Genomic DNA, 18,793 nt, shown 5'->3' with positions numbered 1-18,793 from the left:
ACTTGTTAATTTATATAGAATATAGTATTTTGTTTTTTTTTGAGTCAGGGTCTCACTCTGTCACCCAGGCTGGAGTGCAGAGGCACGAACATGGCTCACCACAGCCTCAACTTCCTGGGCTCAGACAAGCCTTCCACTTCAGCCTTCTGAGTAGCTGGAACTACTGGTGTATGCCACCACATCTGGCTCATTTTAAAATTTTTTGTAGAGATGAGGTCTTGCTACGTTGCCTAGGCTGGTCTCAAACTCCTGGGCTCAAGCAATCTTCCTGCCCTCTGCAACTATAGCCTGCCAGAATGTGGTATGCTTGCTAGCCCTGATCCTGACAAAGATAGGAAGTCAGAAAATATATATACATATATATAGGGAATATATATTCCCTATATATTATATATATATATATATAATATAGGGAATATATTATATATAAGGAATATATATAGTATAATATTGTATAATATAGTATACATATATGTATTCTATATTATATACATAGTATATATATCTATATATATTTCTATATATCTATATCTATATCTATATGTGGTATGTGTGTGTGTATAACGTTTTAAAGGGCATTATTCTTCCACAAACCACTTTATATTTAGTGTTCCAGAAATCCCAAGGATCTACACTGTAAACCTTGAGAAGAGTCAGGGGGAGAGAAGATAAACCTACCAGGAGAAAATATACCATCACCATCTTTACTTGACCATCCAACTATCTCTCTCATCTTCTTAAGCGTTATTTGCTCCATGAGGACAAATACTGGTGCAATTTCATATGTAAACCTGGAAAGGTGGTAAGAAAACAGGGATGAAAGAAAGTAAAGAAGTCAAACCACTTATTTTGGGAACACAGAGGACTGGTTTAGTATTTGTACTTGGGTTCTAAAAAAAAAAGATGTCTCAAATGACTAATTTCCAGGAAATTCATTAAGTCACCAATTCTAAAATTTCAGAAGCCAGCCTGGGTTGCAGAGAGAAGTGGTAGAAGTGCCTACCCAGTGAACTTCTCCAACAATAGATTTTCTTCTGAATGGAATGTCTTAGGCTGGATTCACTCAGAGGAACAGAAGGAAAGAAAATGACTTTTCTGAGTCCCCTTTATCTCTAAGATTGTAGGACAATGCAAATTGTTAATTGGGAAAAAATGCATTCTAAGTTCTATATAAAATTGGTTTGTAACATTTTTTCTTAAACCAACTGCCAGTTTCACACTTGTAGAATCTATAAAAGCCAGAGCCAAAGTCTATCTTTAAAAACAGTGTAAACATTTGAAAGCTAACTGTGAAGATAATTGGAAATATTGACCCAGGTTTCAAAGATCTCAATATAACTACGTGGTTTTTCTACTAATAATTCCCAGGGACAGCTAGGTTTCTACAATTCTCTGAAGTCAATATTTGTCAAGAATAATTATAAGTGATGATTTCTAATTACTGATTATAAATAATAAGAAGATGGTTAACTGGCATCCACAGCTAACTGTGGGCATCTGATATCCTGGTGGATTACATTTGTCTTCTAACACGCTGCTTTAGAAGTAGTAAGCCATGCTCTTTTCAATGCAATTCAAAACAGAGGCACAGTCTGATAGACCAGTCATTGAAACAAGATCATGGTACAAAACACAAGGCTTAAGAGAAATCAAGGAAGGTCTATCCTCAGAAAATTGAGCCAGAAAACAAAAAGATATTTACAAGTTCTGAGGCTCTCTGCCTTTCTCGTTTCTGCCTGGGCTTCTTAAGCATTAGAGTCTGTGGGCTGGGCTCAGACCATCCTTACTGAAAAGAGATGCCTAGACAGACTCAGCCAAGTGATAGGGAAAGGCTTTTTCATTGTTAGGGTGTTTGAGCTGAATGTCAATGTTGGGGACTGAGGGGAATTCTTGCTTGCTTAATGATTTAGAAAAGCTATTTGTAAGAATGAGATAATGATTGTTGTACATAAGACACAGGTGAAACTGCCAAGTTTTAACCATGGAGGAGAAAAGCAACCAAATTAATCACATGGTGGTAGAAGAGGACAAAAAGATCGTGGAGGATCCTCAGGATATGTCTGTTGGTGGAAGTATCTTGTTTCCAAAAAGAATATATCCATTTTCCTTGGGAAGTCCCTGGAAATTTAGGAGGAAGACCCTTGGAAACCATGTGTTCAGTTACCATCACCTCTGGAGGTCACAATCATGCTTTGGTTCTGCTCTGAGCCCCATCACCGTAGCAACCAACACTCCCTCATGTCTGATGGCCTGATAAAGGAAGAAGAAGAGAAGGATTCCTGGTTTAGCCTGTGCTGCTGAGTGTATCAAGGGGCAAACTCATGATGGGCTTCTAACCATTCTTGAACAAAAGTGTTATCAGTGATTCCACTGAGTTTTGGAAATGTTGAAATGGCAAAAGTGTTTGCATGGGGAAGAGGTACTGGTGGCAGTGTTTGTGCTAAAATCTCACAACACCAAATAAGAAAACTGTCTGGGGTAAGGCAAGGAACAAATGGAATCATACACCATAATATCAGAATCGTACCAAAGATGGAATGAAAGTCAACTTAGAGTCAAATTGGTGCTGGAGGCCAGGCAGGAGCCACATGGGCAAGGGAGAAGGAATGAGACTGAAGACTAGGGACTGGTCCAACTCCTTGTTTCATGATTTAAACCAATTTGGGCCCCAGGTTTGCTTGACCACAAACAGGGCCATTACTCTCAGGATTAGGAAAAAGAATCTAGAGAGTATGATCATGAGATTATCTTGTCTCAGCGACTTCAGGTTCCTTATCTATGCCTGATCCTGACTCCTAAACCTTTCTTTCAGTTCTATTCAACAAATACTGAGTGACTATTCTCTGCCAGATGACATCCTATGTATCAAGGAGACTAAGATGTTATAAGACATCATTCTTAACTTCGAGGAGGAGGCTATCTAGGATGAATCCAGTGTCTGGCTCTTGGCCTTAGCTGCATTCCAGTTATAGTTCCCACCTGGGTCTAATGGGACACCAGGCTTATCCTGACCCATGAGCTGAGTCCTGATGTCCTCCCATGAAAGCTGGTATATCACTCCGTGGCTGCTGATCCACAGCCAGGCCTGATACACAGGCTAACATGGTGTTCTTCGTTCCTGATACTTCTTCTGACCCTGCCTTTCCATCCCGGGCTGTGTTTACAATCTATAAGGCTGCACCCAAAACCTTACAGGAGGCCTTGCAGTTCACCCTAGAACAGTGGTTCTTAACTTAATTGGGATCACACACCCCTTTGGGAATCCTGGGCAAGCTACAGCTCCTCACTCTAGATAGAAAAATGAATATATGCACATCATTTTGTATACAACTATAGGAAATTATTCTCTTGTAACCTGGACCCCAAGTTAGGTGCCCCTTCCCTAAATGACGGATGATAGCAGATGAAGTCAAGAGATCAAAAGTCTCTTGAAGCTGAACTTGGAAGAAGGTCTCCTGAACGTAGAAGAAGCTGGTTAGATGCTAGAGTCAGAGTACAAGATTACATTTCAGAATCAGAACAAGAAACTAAACCTGTCAAAGCTTTGGCTTGAAGCAGAAGAGCATGGGATTAGAAGTCAGGATTTAAAACAGTAAGATGGTGCCATTCATGGAGAGACACTGAAGTTGAGTTTGGCTTTCTCCTATATTCTGGGAAGGGTGGTGAGTCAGTGCTTGTTTAGTGGTTCAACTCACTTTCCAGTGGGGTTCACTCAGAACTAAGGTAAATCGATTGTCAAGAAGTCGTAGTCCTCTGATGGCAGAGTCTGCTGGTTGCTAACCTTATCAGTTTTCCCTTGCTTCATTACATTTTATTTAGGGTTGTAGTTCACCCAAATCAAAGACTATATTTTCTAGCCTTTTTAGGTGTGGCCATGGGACTACATTCGGCTAAAGAGGTGGTATGGGAATGTCGTATATGACTTCTGAGAAGTTTTCTTAGCAGGAAGGAGTATGTTCCCCCTTTTGCCTTCTTTCTTCCCTTCCTCCCTCCCTCCCTCTCTCCCTTCCTTCCTTCCTTTTTCTCTCTCTCACTACCTCCTTCCTGAGTTCTGGAACACAGAAGTGATGGTTGGAGCTCCAGCAGCCAGCCCGTGCCATGATGCAATTTTGAGGATGAGTGCTGTGTGCTACAACCGGGATTTGAAAGGTACAAGGAACTGGATCCCTGATGGCTGTCGAACTGGGAACTTCCTTAATGAAAGGAATAAAAAGTCTTTTATGTTGACTCTATCTTGACATTCTTCCAAGACTTCCTCTCCTTGCGGATGTGGGAGGTAGCACATCTTTACCTTAAAAGGTAACACACCTTGGGGAGATGAGTGAAACCCTCTGTTGTCCAGATGATGAGAGACAGAAACAAAAGAGTAAGGAGGTTGAAGAGAAGGGTCTCAAATGGCAACAGTGACCTGTGGAGTGGCTACCTTTCCTAGGTGCATGAATTGTACCTTGTATTCACTAGGCATTTAGGGCTGGAGCCTTCTTTAAACTACTCTGTAGGACGGATACTATTATCCTCCATTCTTCTGTTAAAGAAACTGAGGTTTGGATAAATTGTGATTTGTTTTAAGATCTCCCAGTTAATATGTTTCAGAGTCAGAATTCCATATCCTTTACATCACAGCTGCTTTTCTATGACAAATGAGAACTGCTCACTGCAAGCTCCTCGCTAACGACCTGCCCAGTGGTGTAAAGTGACAGATAACTCCCACTGAGAATTTCTCCAGTGTACTTTCTATGAAAATAAAGTGCTAGATGCTCGAAATCATAACCTCATAGCAAAGGGGGTGATAGATCTTGCCATTAAGATTATGCATTGTCCTCAGGTGTTTGAGGGCAGGCTGGCATTTACACTTGGTAAACAGTCTGTACAATTGTGCCTGGTGACCCTATTTTGGAAGAAAAGAGCCATATGTTCCTTGTACAGCTATATATTTGTGAAGTTTTCTTTGAATCTTCCCTAGGCCCTTGCTTGAAAGAATATACCTCAAAGCTACACACACAAGCAGGTGTAAAGGCATGAATAAAGAAATTCTTTCTGTGCTAACAGTCAGACACCTTACACTTTGCCACTAGAATTAGGATATCAGATAGTTCTTTTTAAAAGACTATACTGAGGAATATAGTTAACATTCTGTATTGACAGAGTCACCTAAACCCAATGAGAGTACAGGACCAAAAAATAAGCATATTACTAATGAAATCCTGCTCTGCCAGAGAAAGATCCTTTTGCCATTCTTTCCCAGACTTATTTTAAACACTGTTCCCAACTGGAGAAGAAATTGCCACAAGGGAGCAAATTCTGCCCAAGCTTCTGACATAGCTGCCACATTTCATGATCTTCCAGGGCAACTGACTTAGAACAATTTCTAGATAATAGTTATTACTTCTTCAGACAAAGACTTGTCTCTAGAACTGATAGAAACTATTTCACTATTTTAAATAACCTTCTTTATTGATCTGTTGGATCGGATCATATTTTATAAATATCTACTGTTCAGTACAGTTGCAATTACTATGTGTCATTTAGTTGGAGTGGCCTTGACCTCAGACAGCTAGGACATATTTTAGTGCTTTGTGGCTGAGCTAAGAGAAGAGTAAGGGACTTTGATTTTATGAACACATACCAAAAAAGGATAATTAGTGGGGTCTTTCTGGCTAAAGAAAAGTATTTTGGGAGAATATCTGGGCATAAATGGTTTGAAGGGGTGAGTTTCTTTATTTACCTTGAGATTGAAGATATATGTATATCTCCAAAGATACGTTATATATGTTATATTATATATATATATATATATATATATATATATATATGTGTGTGTGTGTGTGTGTGTGTGTATTAGGAAATGGCAGCTGAGAGGCTGCAGAACACATACTTAAAGATGTTGGGTAATTCAGAGTATATGTCAATATGGGTACTTGGGCCTTAATGGATATGTGCCTTTTACATGTTTTCCTCACTTATTTTCCAAAGAGTTGAGTTTAAAACAACTGTACTTTCTAACTTAAATTATTCCTTAGTGCTAGATGCTACAATTAAGCATCAGTGTCTTTTTTCCACGTTACAGTTAGCATATTATGACTTGTGCTGACTGATATGTTATCTCACAAATCATAATACAGTAAAGATTGCAAAGTGGAGCTTTTTGTTCGAGGGACCCTTCCCAGCAATTGTATCTTTGACCTGAATTCCTCTTGGCCCTTCAGAGTCTCGGTGACTCAACACGGACGCTCTGAAGCTAACTGTGACTTACGAGCAGGAAGCATGAAAACCATTTCAGTTTTTCAATCAATTTAATCTTTCATGCTTTTTAGCACCAAAGGCTTCACTGTCACATTTGTTTTTTTAAATTTCTCACTGCTGATTTAAATTAGCAAACAAAACATGAATCTTTAAACTTTTCTGAAAGTGGTTAAGGATTTTGAGCCACAGCATTAAACAGTTTTAAAACACACATGAATCAATATATAATTTTAGCCAAGTGTGGTGGCTCACGCCTGCAATCTAAGCACTTTGGGAGGTGGAGGTGAGAGGATTGCCTGAACCCAGGGGTTTGACCAGCCTGAGCAACCTGAGGAGATCTTGTCTCTACAATAAATAGAAAGAAATTAGCCAGGCATTAGGATGGGCACCCATAGTTCCAGCTACTTGAAAGGCTGAGGTGGAAAGATCATCTGAGCCCAGCAGGTTGATGCTACTGTGGCCATGATCATGCCATTGCACACTCCAACATGGGTGACAGAGTGAGACTCTGACTCAAAAAAAATAAAAAATAAAGCAATAAATAAATGCCCTTCAGGTTTTATGGTTGGTAGTAGTTTGTTTAGGAAAATGAGAATACCTTGAGCTTTAATAATTTACATTCTATCTTATTATCAGGTGGAACTTCTCATTTTAAACAATACTACCCTTTGGCCTAAATTTACTTTTCAGACTCTACCATGATCTTGAAATATGGGTGACTATTTTTCAAATATTTCCACAGCAACTAACAATCATAATTCTTACATAGTCATTTTTAAATTGCTGTAAGAAATTTGCTTCATTATTGTCCTTTGGATACTTTTAATAGAATGCAGTGCCATTGTCTTGGTATGTGGTAAAACGTTGTCATTAGCATTGAGAGCAAAGACAATACTCTGTAGGCTCTGATGACTCTCTATCAATGTGTGACTTGTCTTTGCCTCCAAAGAGGGCACATGTGTGTAGTGCAAACTCTGAGGGATTGCAAGAAGACTACCCAGACAGTACTTGACCCTCCAATACCTTAGTGGGTTTCATATACATTTACAGGAATTTACAAACAAAGGTTTTGTCTACACAACAAGTATAGGGAAGAAAATATCAAATTAGGAAAAACAATCAGGTGTTTTGAAAGGAATATAGATTGCATCAGTACTAGTTGAATTTTATTTTAAAATTTTTGGTTAAGCAAATATGTTGATCAAATTGATTTACGGCTGCTATCATTAAGGTAGGACATATGACCTAAATGTTAAGTACCATTCAATGTGCTTGAATGAGAAAAGGAAACCAAGATCATACCCCAAAATATGACCTCTTTAGATATGCCATTAAGAGACATGGAGGCTTTTAACATGAAATTTCACACTAAATTTTGAAAGCTAGTTATTACCTCTCATGACCATGCTCTTACTAAGCTGTATTATTCAATTCAAAAATAGTTTATCAAGTATCTACCATTAAACCAGAACTATGACATACAAACAATTTTAAGAGAAAACGTGACCAGGGCAATTTTAATAAAGTAGAACCATTAGAATTTGACTTTTAAAGCAACAATCCATAGTCATATATCAGGGGTGCTTATATGAAAACATTATGTGGGACTTACATATTGGTATTGGCAGTTGATGTCAGCCATTCGCCGGCTAAGCCAATGATATCCAATCCAGTGGAGAGCTGGTTGAAAAATCGAGGATGACCTACAGAAGTGAGTAATAAGAAAGCATCAAGGCTAACCCAGATTTCTCAAGCTACCATCAAAACAAAAGTCCTATCCCACTTGGTCACATTGATGAGGCCACCATCCCAATGGTCTTATAGGGCTGCTTAATGATATGTCCACAGTACTCCAACTTTTAGCATTAATGATGTCCCCCAAATGTCTATGTTTCTAAAGGGTCATGCTTTTAAATTTTAAAAAATCCAAAATCATTAAATGAATCATGCCTTCCAATATCTTACTTGTTGACTTCCAATCAACCTCTGTACCACATTTTAAAACATTACAATAGAGGGTGTGATGGCCTGATTTTTTTCATAACTACTTCAATTTTTAATTCAACATCCCAACATCAAGATTTGCTGATGGAGGACAGGTTGCAGTCCTCAGAGAAGGTTCTTGGCTCTGTGGACGAAACGAAACCTGGGGAAAGTACCAGCTCTGATGCTGGTGCTAAGGGCATTACATCACTCTCTGGGTCTCTGTGACAAATATAACATCAAGCATCGATGTGTTTTACTCATATAAAACACATGGTTAAACTAAATTTAACTTAGTTTAAAGATGACTTAGTGTCTCCTCTGTGAAATGGGCAGACACAGCCTCATTCACTCACTGAGTCATTGGTGAAATAATTGTTGTTATGACAGAACTCTAAAGCCCTGTGCAACCCACAGTATGCTTTGCTGCTCTCAGCAAATTCAGGATTGTTGCCAAGTTTTTTCAAGTTAACATTCACCAGAAATCTCAACTCCACATCAGCAGGCTTGGCTCGACTGTCAGGAAGAAGTCAACGCAATAGATTATCTAGGGATGTGTGGCAGAGAACTGGTGTTAGAAAGATATGCTGACTACTGTGTTTCCAGTGGAAATTGCCGTTGCCTCTGAAATAACTGTCAGAGAGCTAGTGTTTGAATGTTCCTGGTCCAACCCCCCTCTCTGAGAATGTGAGATGTAAGTCAGAATATCTGGACTGTCATAGTACGTACCAATCCCTGCATCTCAAGAATCCTCACAAAATAATACTGATTTAAACAAAAATAAAAGAAGCATAAACAGTAAACATAGTGTAAATATGGGGCTAGTTTCTAGATATTCACGTAGGCTATTCTACATAGCTTAAACTATTGCATTTTACTCCACTTTGCTTATTGGCAACAGAATCTGAGATCTCCTGCAATATAATAAATTGTGTTGAAATCCCTTAAACTATATAAGCTATACCTATTTAAACACTTTTATCATAAAATATTTAATGTTAAGATAGGACTGACTCATAAGCAAATGCAATCACACTATCTGATAATGTATCAAAACCACATGGCATGGCAGAGAGAAAAGATGGACAAAGACAGAAAGACTGACACAAATGAAACAGTATCTCTTTGTCCATTAAAACATAAAGAACACAAAGTTCCCCAAACCTTATTTTTAGCTTATGGTTACAATCTTATGTCCCCGAAATCTAATATGATACCAGAATTTCTATCAAGTGACAAAACAACCTGGTTTAAATTTAAATTTCAACTTTATATTCAATGAAAACAACAGATGATAGATACATTACTGAGCAGCACATGGCCTGGATTCAGGTAGGGGAGAAAGAAAGAGTTATTTTTTAAAGTAAAGTTTTTAACAAATAAACTGCAAGAAAAAAAGGGAAGAGATCGATTAGGAGATACAGCAACCAATTGCAATGCGAGGGACTTATTTGGAGCCTGATTCAAATGAATTATAACAAAATTAAACAAAACACTCATGAGACAATTGGAAATTTGAAAATTGACTGAATATTTCATGATATTAAAGAACTGTAAATTTTGGAGGTTTTTTTCAAGTATGACAATGACATTGTGTGTGTGTGTGTGTGTGTGTGTGTGTGCGTGTGCTTGTGTGTGTGTTTTAAAGATGAATTCTTGAGGATAAAGAATATTTATGGATGCAGTAATGTTATGTTGGGGATTTGCTTCCACACAATATAGAAGAGGGGGAGGTGGGTGGAGCTACAGGTGAAATAAAAGTGGCAGGAGTTGATAATATTTATATCTGGGTATTGGGTATAAAGGGTTCATTACACCACTTGGTGTAAGTTTAAACTTTTTCATCATAAACAATTTAAACAAAGAACAAATAAGGGAGGTTGGAATATCTACAAATCACCTAAATAGCAACTGTGACTGATGGGTGACTAGTATCTGTATAAGCTTGTTCTATAGAATGTATGAGATGCCCTGCAATCTATATACATTGGTTCCTTTTTACAAAAGAAGTGTTTGGTTAATTTGTAGAGACATTTCTAAATCTCTTCATAGACCATACCTGCATCAGTATGTTTTCACTAATAAAACCCAATTCATTATTTTGACTGAGCATTAATATCCTTTAAAAAATACTTTCTGGCTGGGCACGGTGGCTCACACCTATAATCCCTGCACTTTGGGAGGCCGAGGTGAGAGGACTGTCTGAGTCCATAGGTTCGAGACCAGCCTGAGCAACTTGGCGAGACCTCATCTCTACAATAAATCAAAAAATTAGCCAGGCGTGTTGATGCATGCCTGTAGTTTCAGCTACTTGGAAGGCTGAGGCAGAAGGATCACCTGAGCCCAGCAGGTCGAAGCTACAGTGGCCGTGAGCGTGCCACTGCACGCCAGCCTGAACGACAGAGTAAGACTCCAACTCAAAAAAAAAAATTTCCACTGTGTGTTGCTACCTGTGGGGTTTACCCTATTGCTCCTGTATTCACATCTAAATGACAAAACAGTGACCGGGAGCTTTGTGTTGACATGACAGCAATGGCTACTTTTACCGGGGTCAACACCGTGAGATGTAGCAGAAAGTTTCACATTACTTGGAAGATTGTGAGCTCTATAAATGCAAACATCTGCCCCCAGAAGCTGCTCTGAAGAACAGATATGGATATTTGCAGGCTAAATACCTAAGTGGATTCATGCACTGGATTCAATGAAAGTCTATGCTTTCTCTGACAGTGAGATGCTTTCATTTTATAGACTATAGGAGATGCTAATATAAAAAAATCATGTATTTTTCTTTGATGGGCAACACCACTCTGGGCTTTAATGATAAAATGACATGTTACCCATCTCGCTGAGAAAGTGCATGTAGAGCCAAGTGACAAAATTCAAAACATTGGACCAAAACAAGTCAAGTTCAGACATACATGGAAAATTCTGACTCTTTTTAAAACTCAGCCAAATAACACTACTTGTTCTCCATCAGGAATAGGTTAGCTATCAAACCAAGATGAGAAGTAACTCAGTATAAATTGATGAGAGTGCTTTTCTATAAAAATCAACACAAACGTTGTACATATAATTGAGTCTTGTCTCTCCAGCAGTTTTCAACGAAGCTACACTTATTCCAATGGTGTTGGCAGACCTCAAAAGCTATTTGAAAATTCCTTATTTAAAAAAAATCTTCTTTAGCCAGCCTCATTATTTCATTATAACACTTTGTTTTTGACATCCAATAGTCTTACTCAGCTCTATCACCACCAGCCTTCCCAGTCTTGGGTCTTAAATCTATTTTCAAATACCAAGAAGAGTGAGAGGGAAAATAAAAGAGGAGAAAGAAAGAAGAAAAAAAGAACAAGGGGTTGCCCGTTGTGGCCTTGAGGTTCCCCCTGTGGTAGCAATTATTCTAGGAACTGTCAATTCCCACAGATCATCTGCCCGAGAGCTCGGGAAAGCCAGACTGTAGTGGGGAGATAGTCAGAGGGAGAGGAAACTACTCTTGGGCTTAGAAACAGCTCAAACACAGGTATAAAAGTCCTTGAACTTGAAGCAATTGGAAAGTAACAACTTTTGCCAGTTCTTAGAGGGTAAGCAGGCATCCTCAAAGACTCCTAGTTAGAAGTAGAATTTGGTGACTCAGAGTGTCTAAGCTCCAGAAGTCAGAGTAGAATGTGAATGGGGTGTGTGTGTGTGTGTGTGTGTGTGTGTGTGTGTGTGTGAGAGAGAGAGAGAGAGAGAAACAGACAGACAGACAGACAAACAGACACTTTTTGGCTTAGTCAATAGGTGTCGTGGGTTACATTGTGTCTCTCCAAAATATAGGTTCAAGACCTAATCCCTGATTCCTGTGCAAACAGGGTCTTTGTGGATGTAATCAAATCAAGATGAGGTAATACTGGATGAGGATGGGCCCTAATCCAAAGAATTATGTTATGAGAAGAGGAAAATTTGGACACATACACACACACACACATGGAGAATGTCATGCAAAGTGGAGGCAGAGATTGGAGTGATGCATCTACAAACCAACGAATGCCAAGGAATGCTCACAACCACCAGAAGCTGGAAGAGGCAGGGACAGATCCTCTCCAAAAGCCTTCAGAGACAGCACAGTCCTGCCGACACTTTGATTTTAAACTTCTAGCCTCTAGAGCTGTGAGATAATAAATTTCTGTTGTTTCGAGCCACCCAATTTGTGGTAGTTTATAATGGCAGCCCTCAGAAACTAATACAGAAAGGGAAGGAAATGAGTCCAACTCTCCCCAGTATCAGGGACAGGAAAAGGTAGGATTTATCAAAATGAAATAGACCTGAAAATGGAGGGGAGAAAAGAAGCAGAGGGTGGATCATGCTGCTCTCTTTGGGTTGTGAAGATCCTAAAACCAAGAATGAAAACTCTTTATACAGAAATTGACTTAGCACCATGTGATTGTATCTTTGATCCATTTTTACAGCAAGGTTTGGGGCCTTCCACCACCTGTTACTGTCCAAGGTTGTTCCTCTGGTCACTGAGCACCTTGTTGCCTTCTCTCACCAGGGCTGCGTTTCTCCTCCATCGTGAGTCTGATATCCTCACAGTTGGCAAGGGCGAGATGGAGGTCAAAGTTGTCACCACACATCAACGGCTCTTATCCTTACCTGTGCGAACCCCATACTTCAGGGTGTCTCTGCAGTCAACCAGGATCTGCTCCAGGGATTCGGGGTGGTCAGAGAGCTCCAAGTTGAAGCCCTCCATGCCTTCCAGCAACTGGTGTGGGTGATGGAAGTCCAGGACCTTGGTGGAGCGATCAAATGTCTTGCGGACATAGTTGAGGAGTATGTCCACCACTTCTAGCAGGAACTGTACAGTTTGCTCCTCCCCATTCTTAGCTGGAAGCAGATCTGAGGGGAAAAGTCAACAAATGTTATCACCTGACTCATATCTGAATGTCTTCAGCCCAGAGATCCCTAATATTAACCATGATGTCTTTATAGGCCTAATTTAAATTCCAAGATATGTATATACACAGAGAATCTGATGTACTGTATCCCCAGAAAAATGTACATATACACGTACACAGAAATTTTGCATACATTTTCTGAGGGTTCACAGACTTCCTGATGGGTTACTCATACATGGAATAGAGCACTTTGAGAGGCCAGGAGCAACCTGGTACTGTGATTGTTCATCTGCAAGCTGAACAGGCAGCTGTGAGGAGTATGATGGTGAGGACTTCTGTTGTGCTTCCCTGGCACCAGGTGTGTCCCTGGACATCTGGTTTGGTATCATGATGTGCTTGATCTATTGATGGCAGAGGGTAAAGCCTCTATGGGTGGAGGCTGAGGGCTTCCCTGAAGAGGGTGGTCCTTTGTGGAATCCTCAGACAAGAAACTAGAACTGAAAGGGCTCAAGGAGATAGGAGAGGGGACGCCTGCCTCTCTCTTGACCTCATCCTTTTGGGCTTGGACTTTGAGATGTCTGGAGGTGAGTGGTTTTGTCTGTTTTTGTTTGTTTGTTTGTTTTTTGAGTCAGGGTCTCACTCTGTCACTCAGGCAGGAGTGCAGTGGCAACTAGGTTTCACCACAGAATCGACCTTGATCCTTCTGTCTCAGCCTCCTGAATAGCTGGGACTATAGGCACATGCCACCCTGCCCAGTTAATTTTTTGATTTTTTTGTATAGATGAAGCCTTGCTATGTTGCCCAGGCTGGTCTTGAATTTGGACTCAAACAGTCTTCCTGCCCTGACCTGCCAGAGAGCTGGGATTACAGGCCAGAGTGTTAGTATTACCACGTCTGGCCCTGATGGTGACTTTGGGTTATAGGCCCTGCTAGGCAGATCAGGCTGGGGTTTAGCTGGGGAATGTTGTAGGGGCCACAAGTGAGGTTGTCAGCCACAGCTCAGGAACAGGTTATCCTGCTGTACATGATGTTCTGTGTCTATTCCCTGGATCATCTCTGAAGTTTTAGGAAAGTCTTGTTTAATGTTCGGATGTGAGACACACAGGGACAAACTTCTCCAACATATCTCCTGTGGCCCTGAGTTATTGGAAGTGGGTGGGTGGCAGTAGGTCTAACTTTGAGCTGTTCAGGAGAGACTGGTAAAGCACCTGAGGTCAGAATTGTGGGGCAGCAGGAACTAGAGAAAGATCTCCAGAAGGAAAATGTATTTTAGGACACTGCTTGGTTATAAGGCCCAGCATATAGCTTCCCACAGAGTGATTGTGTGTGTGTGTGTATGTGTGTGTGTGTGTGTGTGTGTGTGGTCAATCTTAGGGGATAAATGTTATTAAGGGAATCACTGGATTTGTTTATCTGTAAGATTCTTGATTCTGAGATTTTATTAACCCATATTTGTCTCTGTGAGTGTCTTTAGAGGGAACTGTTTTATTGACTGTCCTCACCCAGCTTCCAAAATGTGGGACATCTGGACATTAGGGAAGGAGGGAGTTGATTATACTCCAAAAGCAGTTTCATGAGCATTCAGAGGGAGGAATGACCTTTCTTGATAAAAGCAGTAAAGTTTCAAGAAAATGTCAAGAAACTCAAAGAATCTACTAGACAGTACCAGGGCTGGGAGTGTGAGGAGGGACTACCTCTGGCATACAAGTTGGAGAAGTCTGTCTCTGTGCGCCGGAAGCGGGCATCCCGGTCACTGTTTTCACAGGAAAGCAGGTTCTTGGAGGACTGCCTCTCCTTGAAGGCACTCACAAGGCGACTCTTCTCTTCCAGGCTGTTGGTCCTTTGCAAGAAGCCTGTGGCACAAGAAGCCAGGTCAGAGAGAGTGCTCTGAACTGCCCAGCCCCGCGGGTCAGCTGTAGACCCAGTCAGTTCTCCAAGCAGGGCTCTGACTTCTGAGAAGAGCAGCGGAGTGTCTGTATTTTAAATATAGTGGCTCTGGCACCACTCGCCTTTAGGCGGGGAGGGGGCAGTGCCAAGTGTCATCAGTGGCACAGACCCAGTCATGCAAAAGAGAAAAACAGTAAGTGAAGCCCATTCTCCTCTCTGAACATGACAGTGAACTCAGAATTAAGTCAGTTGGACAGCTTCCACTCCAGTAACCAGCCCCAGGATGGGGTTTTAAAGGAGGGGACACAATCAGAGAGGATGCTGCCAGCACTGGGTTTACGGGCTGTACAACCAGAGGCAGGAGGGGAGAGCACAGCAGAGGAAAGAGGAGGGGTAAGGACAGCAGAGAGGGCAAGGGTGAAGACAGGAGAGGGAGGAGGGAGAGGACCAGCAAGGAAGAAGGAGGGTGAGGACAGCAGAGGGAGGAGAGGGAGAACAGCAGAGGGAATAGGGTGAGAATAGCAGAGGGAGGAGGAGGAAAAGACAGTAGAGGGAGGAGGGTGAAGACAGCAAAGAGGGAAAGGGGGAGGGGAGCAGAGGAAGAAGGAGAAGTGAGGACAGCAGAGGGAGGACAGTGAGGACAGCAGAGAGGAGGGTGAGCACAGCAGAGGGAGGAGGGTGAGGACACAGAGGGAGGAGGAGTGGGGACTGAAGACAGCAGATGGAGGAGGAGGAGGGGTGAGGACCACAGAAGGAGAGGGATGAGGATAGCAGAGAGAGGAGGATGAGAACAGCAGAGGGAAGAAGGTGAGAATAGCAGAAGGAGGAGGAGGGGTGAGAATGAGGAGGAGAGCGAAGACAGCAGAGGGAGGAAGAGGAGTGAGGACAGCAGAGGGAGGAGGGTGAGAAAAGCAGAAGGAGAAGAAGGGGTAAGAGCTAGAGGGAGAAGGATGAGGACAGCAGAGGGAGGAGGATAAGGACGGCAAAGGGGGGGAGGGGAGGATAGCAGAGGGAAGAAAGTGAGGACTGCAGAGGGGGATGAGGGGTGAGGACAGCAGAGGGAGAAGGATGAGGACAGCAGAGGGAAGACAGTGAAGGATGAGGACAGCAGAGGGAGGAGGAGGAGTAAAGGCAGCAGGTAGACAAGGGATAAGATTCAGCACTGAGGATTAGGGAAGATGCTTTCCTCCAGCACTAGGTCATGCTCACAGGATTGAGATGATTGGCATTTTTCTGACCCAAACCTGAAATGTAGCTTTTCCCACACTATCTCCTTCCTTGAATAAAGGTATTGGGAAAAGAGACAAGAAAGTTTACAATCTTCTGAGTGTTGACATTTAATTTTCTAAGTACTCACTGTGCACCTGTTGTACAAAAGCACTTTACTATGCATTTAGGATGAGGTACAGATAAGGTGAGGCAGACCCCCTACCTTCCAGGAGCTTACAGCCCAGCAGATCGTGACTGAGGTCAGAATAAACGCAGAGTATTCCAAGAGCTCCACAGAGGTGAACTCAGAGCCCAGAGTGGTAGTTACAGTGTCTCTTCTGCTCCTCAGAGCGGTGGAAGTTTCTCCCACCTGAGGTGAGCATACCACCAGCAGCAAACAGGAAAGCAGGTTGGAGTCAAAAGGGTTGGAGAATTTGCCACCATGGAGCACACCCCCCCCACACCCCTCCACCTACGCCCACTGGGGCTCTTGGTCAGCAAACCTGCTCTTTCCCTCAGCAATTCCTCCTCCAATACAGCTTCAATCTTAACCCAAAACACTGTGCACTGAAATGAAGAAGAAAGTTCTAAGCTTCTTGGTAAACCCAAAGCTGTCTTATTCGTCTTCTTCTTCTTCTTCTTTTTGAGTCAGAGTCTCGCTCTGTCACCAGGCAGAGGCAGTGGCACCATCACCATAACTTTGACCTCCTGGGCTCAGGTAATCCTTCTGCCTCAGCCTCCCAAGCAGCTGAAACTACAAGTGTGTGCCACCATGCCTGGCTAATTAAAGAAAAAATTTGTAGAGATGAGTTCTCACTATGTTGTCCACACCGGTCTCCAACTCCTGGTGTCAAGGGATCCTCCCACCTTGGCCTCCCAAAGTGCTAGGACGCTGTTTTTGTAGACAACAAGATCCTTGGGAAGTCTCAGGCTTGGAAGAAAGTCCCAGGAGGTGTAAGAAAGTCAAGTTGATCTGGAGAAGTCAGTTTTGCTTCCCCAGGACTACAATTCAACAGTGATGGGAGGAAGAGGGCGGGATGCAGAGGGATAGCTGTGGCGATTAGAATCCTCCCACACACCAGAGCCAGGGGCTATTTTTGGAGGGAAGAATAGGAAAGCTGAGGCACTGGGCCCTTCACTGTTCCTGGCTCCATTTAAATTTATCACTAAAACCCAAGAGGACATCAGGAGGAGTGAAATACACTCTAAGGGAGCTCCATACTTGGATACAAAGATGGAGTTTAGCCTTTCCCTCGCCTTGTCTCCTGCTGTCCAAATTCCTCCTCCAAATCCTCAGAGTCTAGAGCCAGGAGTCAGCACTCGTTCTCTAGACGGATGCAGGACCACCAGGCTCCTGAGCTCTGGGACTGCTCCACAACAGTGAGCTGTGGAATCTACCAGGTTGGAAAGACCAAATCCATGTGGCCTAATGGGGTGAGATCCCATTTAGTCAAACTTCCGCTCTGTAGTCTCTGACCTCTCTGGTTGGGCTTCTGACTCCCTCCCTGAGAAAGCCCTGAGTCTCCCCACCTGGAAACCCCTTTAGAAACCCCTTTCCTCTGGGGACAAGACTTAGGCTTTGCATATTATCTCCAGAGGAGGTTCTGACACAAGCTGTCCCAGAGATGTCCTGATGGGGTTGAGAGATGATAATTATGACACAACTTTAAACTTGCATCCCACTCCTAGGCCACACTTCCTGTAATGCACCAGGAATCAGAATTTTCTCTAAATCCTGTAATTATTTTATGAATTGTACACTTAATGTTGCATTACAATTTGTGTCAAAAACCATTAATTTGCTGATGTAAACATTTAATGTATATTGATGTTTCTTTCAACTTGTTTAGGAAGGTTTTCTAAAAATAAGGCAACATAGCCCAGGCAACATAGCCCAGGCAACATAGCGAGACCTTATCTCTACAAAAATTTTTTCAAAAAATTAGCTGGGCGTGGTGGTGCATGCCTGTAGTCCCAGCTACTCTGGATGCTGAGATGAGAGGCTCTCCCGAACTCAGGAGGTTGAGTCTGCTGCGAGCTGTGATTGTCATGATCAAGCCACTACACTCCAACCTGTGCAACAGTGTGAGACCTCTGACTCAGGAAAACAAAACAAAACAAAAAACTGAGATCCTCAGAAAAAGTATTTGCTCCAGGCCTCTCTTGGCTCTGAGGGGCCCTGAAAGGAATTGGTTTTTGAGGGACGAAGAGGTGGTGGATGATATTGAGGTTTGTACTTTGACAGCTTCCCTGGTTAGCAATGGGCCCTGGTATCTCTGACATTGAAACAGACTGCACTCCCTCTTGCTCTACACCCCAGCTGTGAGGACTAGTTAAAGCCTGTGGGTAACTGGTCACAGAGCTCCACATTCTTAGAGGCAAAGCAGAAAGCTGAGGAGAAGCAAAGCACAGGTGTGTTTGGTCAGGCAGTAACACCAGCCTCAAGGGGAGAGCAGGTGGCGAGTTCTGTCATGGCGCCACCTCCAGACTGAGAGAGCTTCAGCTGCTGGTTCCTTATCCCTGCTCTCAGACTCAAAGGACCAGGGTGCCCAGTGTGTGTGTGTGTGTGTGTGTGTGTGTGTGTGTGTGTGTGTGTGTGT

The 18,793-nt window shown here is 42.3% G+C and overlaps 1 protein-coding gene across 1 annotated transcript in view; it reads right to left on the bottom strand.

Moving 5' to 3' along the window:
* GAD1 (glutamate decarboxylase 1) overlaps positions 1 to 18,793 on the bottom strand; it is a 38,859-nt gene that overhangs the window by 15,839 nt on the left and 4,227 nt on the right. The window contains exons 3-6 of the mRNA XM_008068972.2: positions 14,792 to 14,950; positions 12,856 to 13,098; positions 7,856 to 7,946; positions 679 to 791 (exon numbers count right to left, since the gene is read on the bottom strand). Of these exons, the coding sequence (XP_008067163.1) occupies positions 679 to 791; positions 7,856 to 7,946; positions 12,856 to 13,098; positions 14,792 to 14,950 (606 nt within the window). The remainder of the gene's footprint in view (positions 1 to 678; positions 792 to 7,855; positions 7,947 to 12,855; positions 13,099 to 14,791; positions 14,951 to 18,793) is intronic.

Source organism: Carlito syrichta, unplaced genomic scaffold (assembly GCF_000164805.1).
Source record: "Carlito syrichta isolate Samal-C Ts95f unplaced genomic scaffold, Tarsius_syrichta-2.0.1 Scaffold109683, whole genome shotgun sequence".
Lineage (NCBI taxonomy): Eukaryota > Metazoa > Chordata > Mammalia > Primates > Tarsiidae > Carlito > Carlito syrichta.
This window is presented reverse-complemented; position numbering and strand designations above follow the sequence as displayed.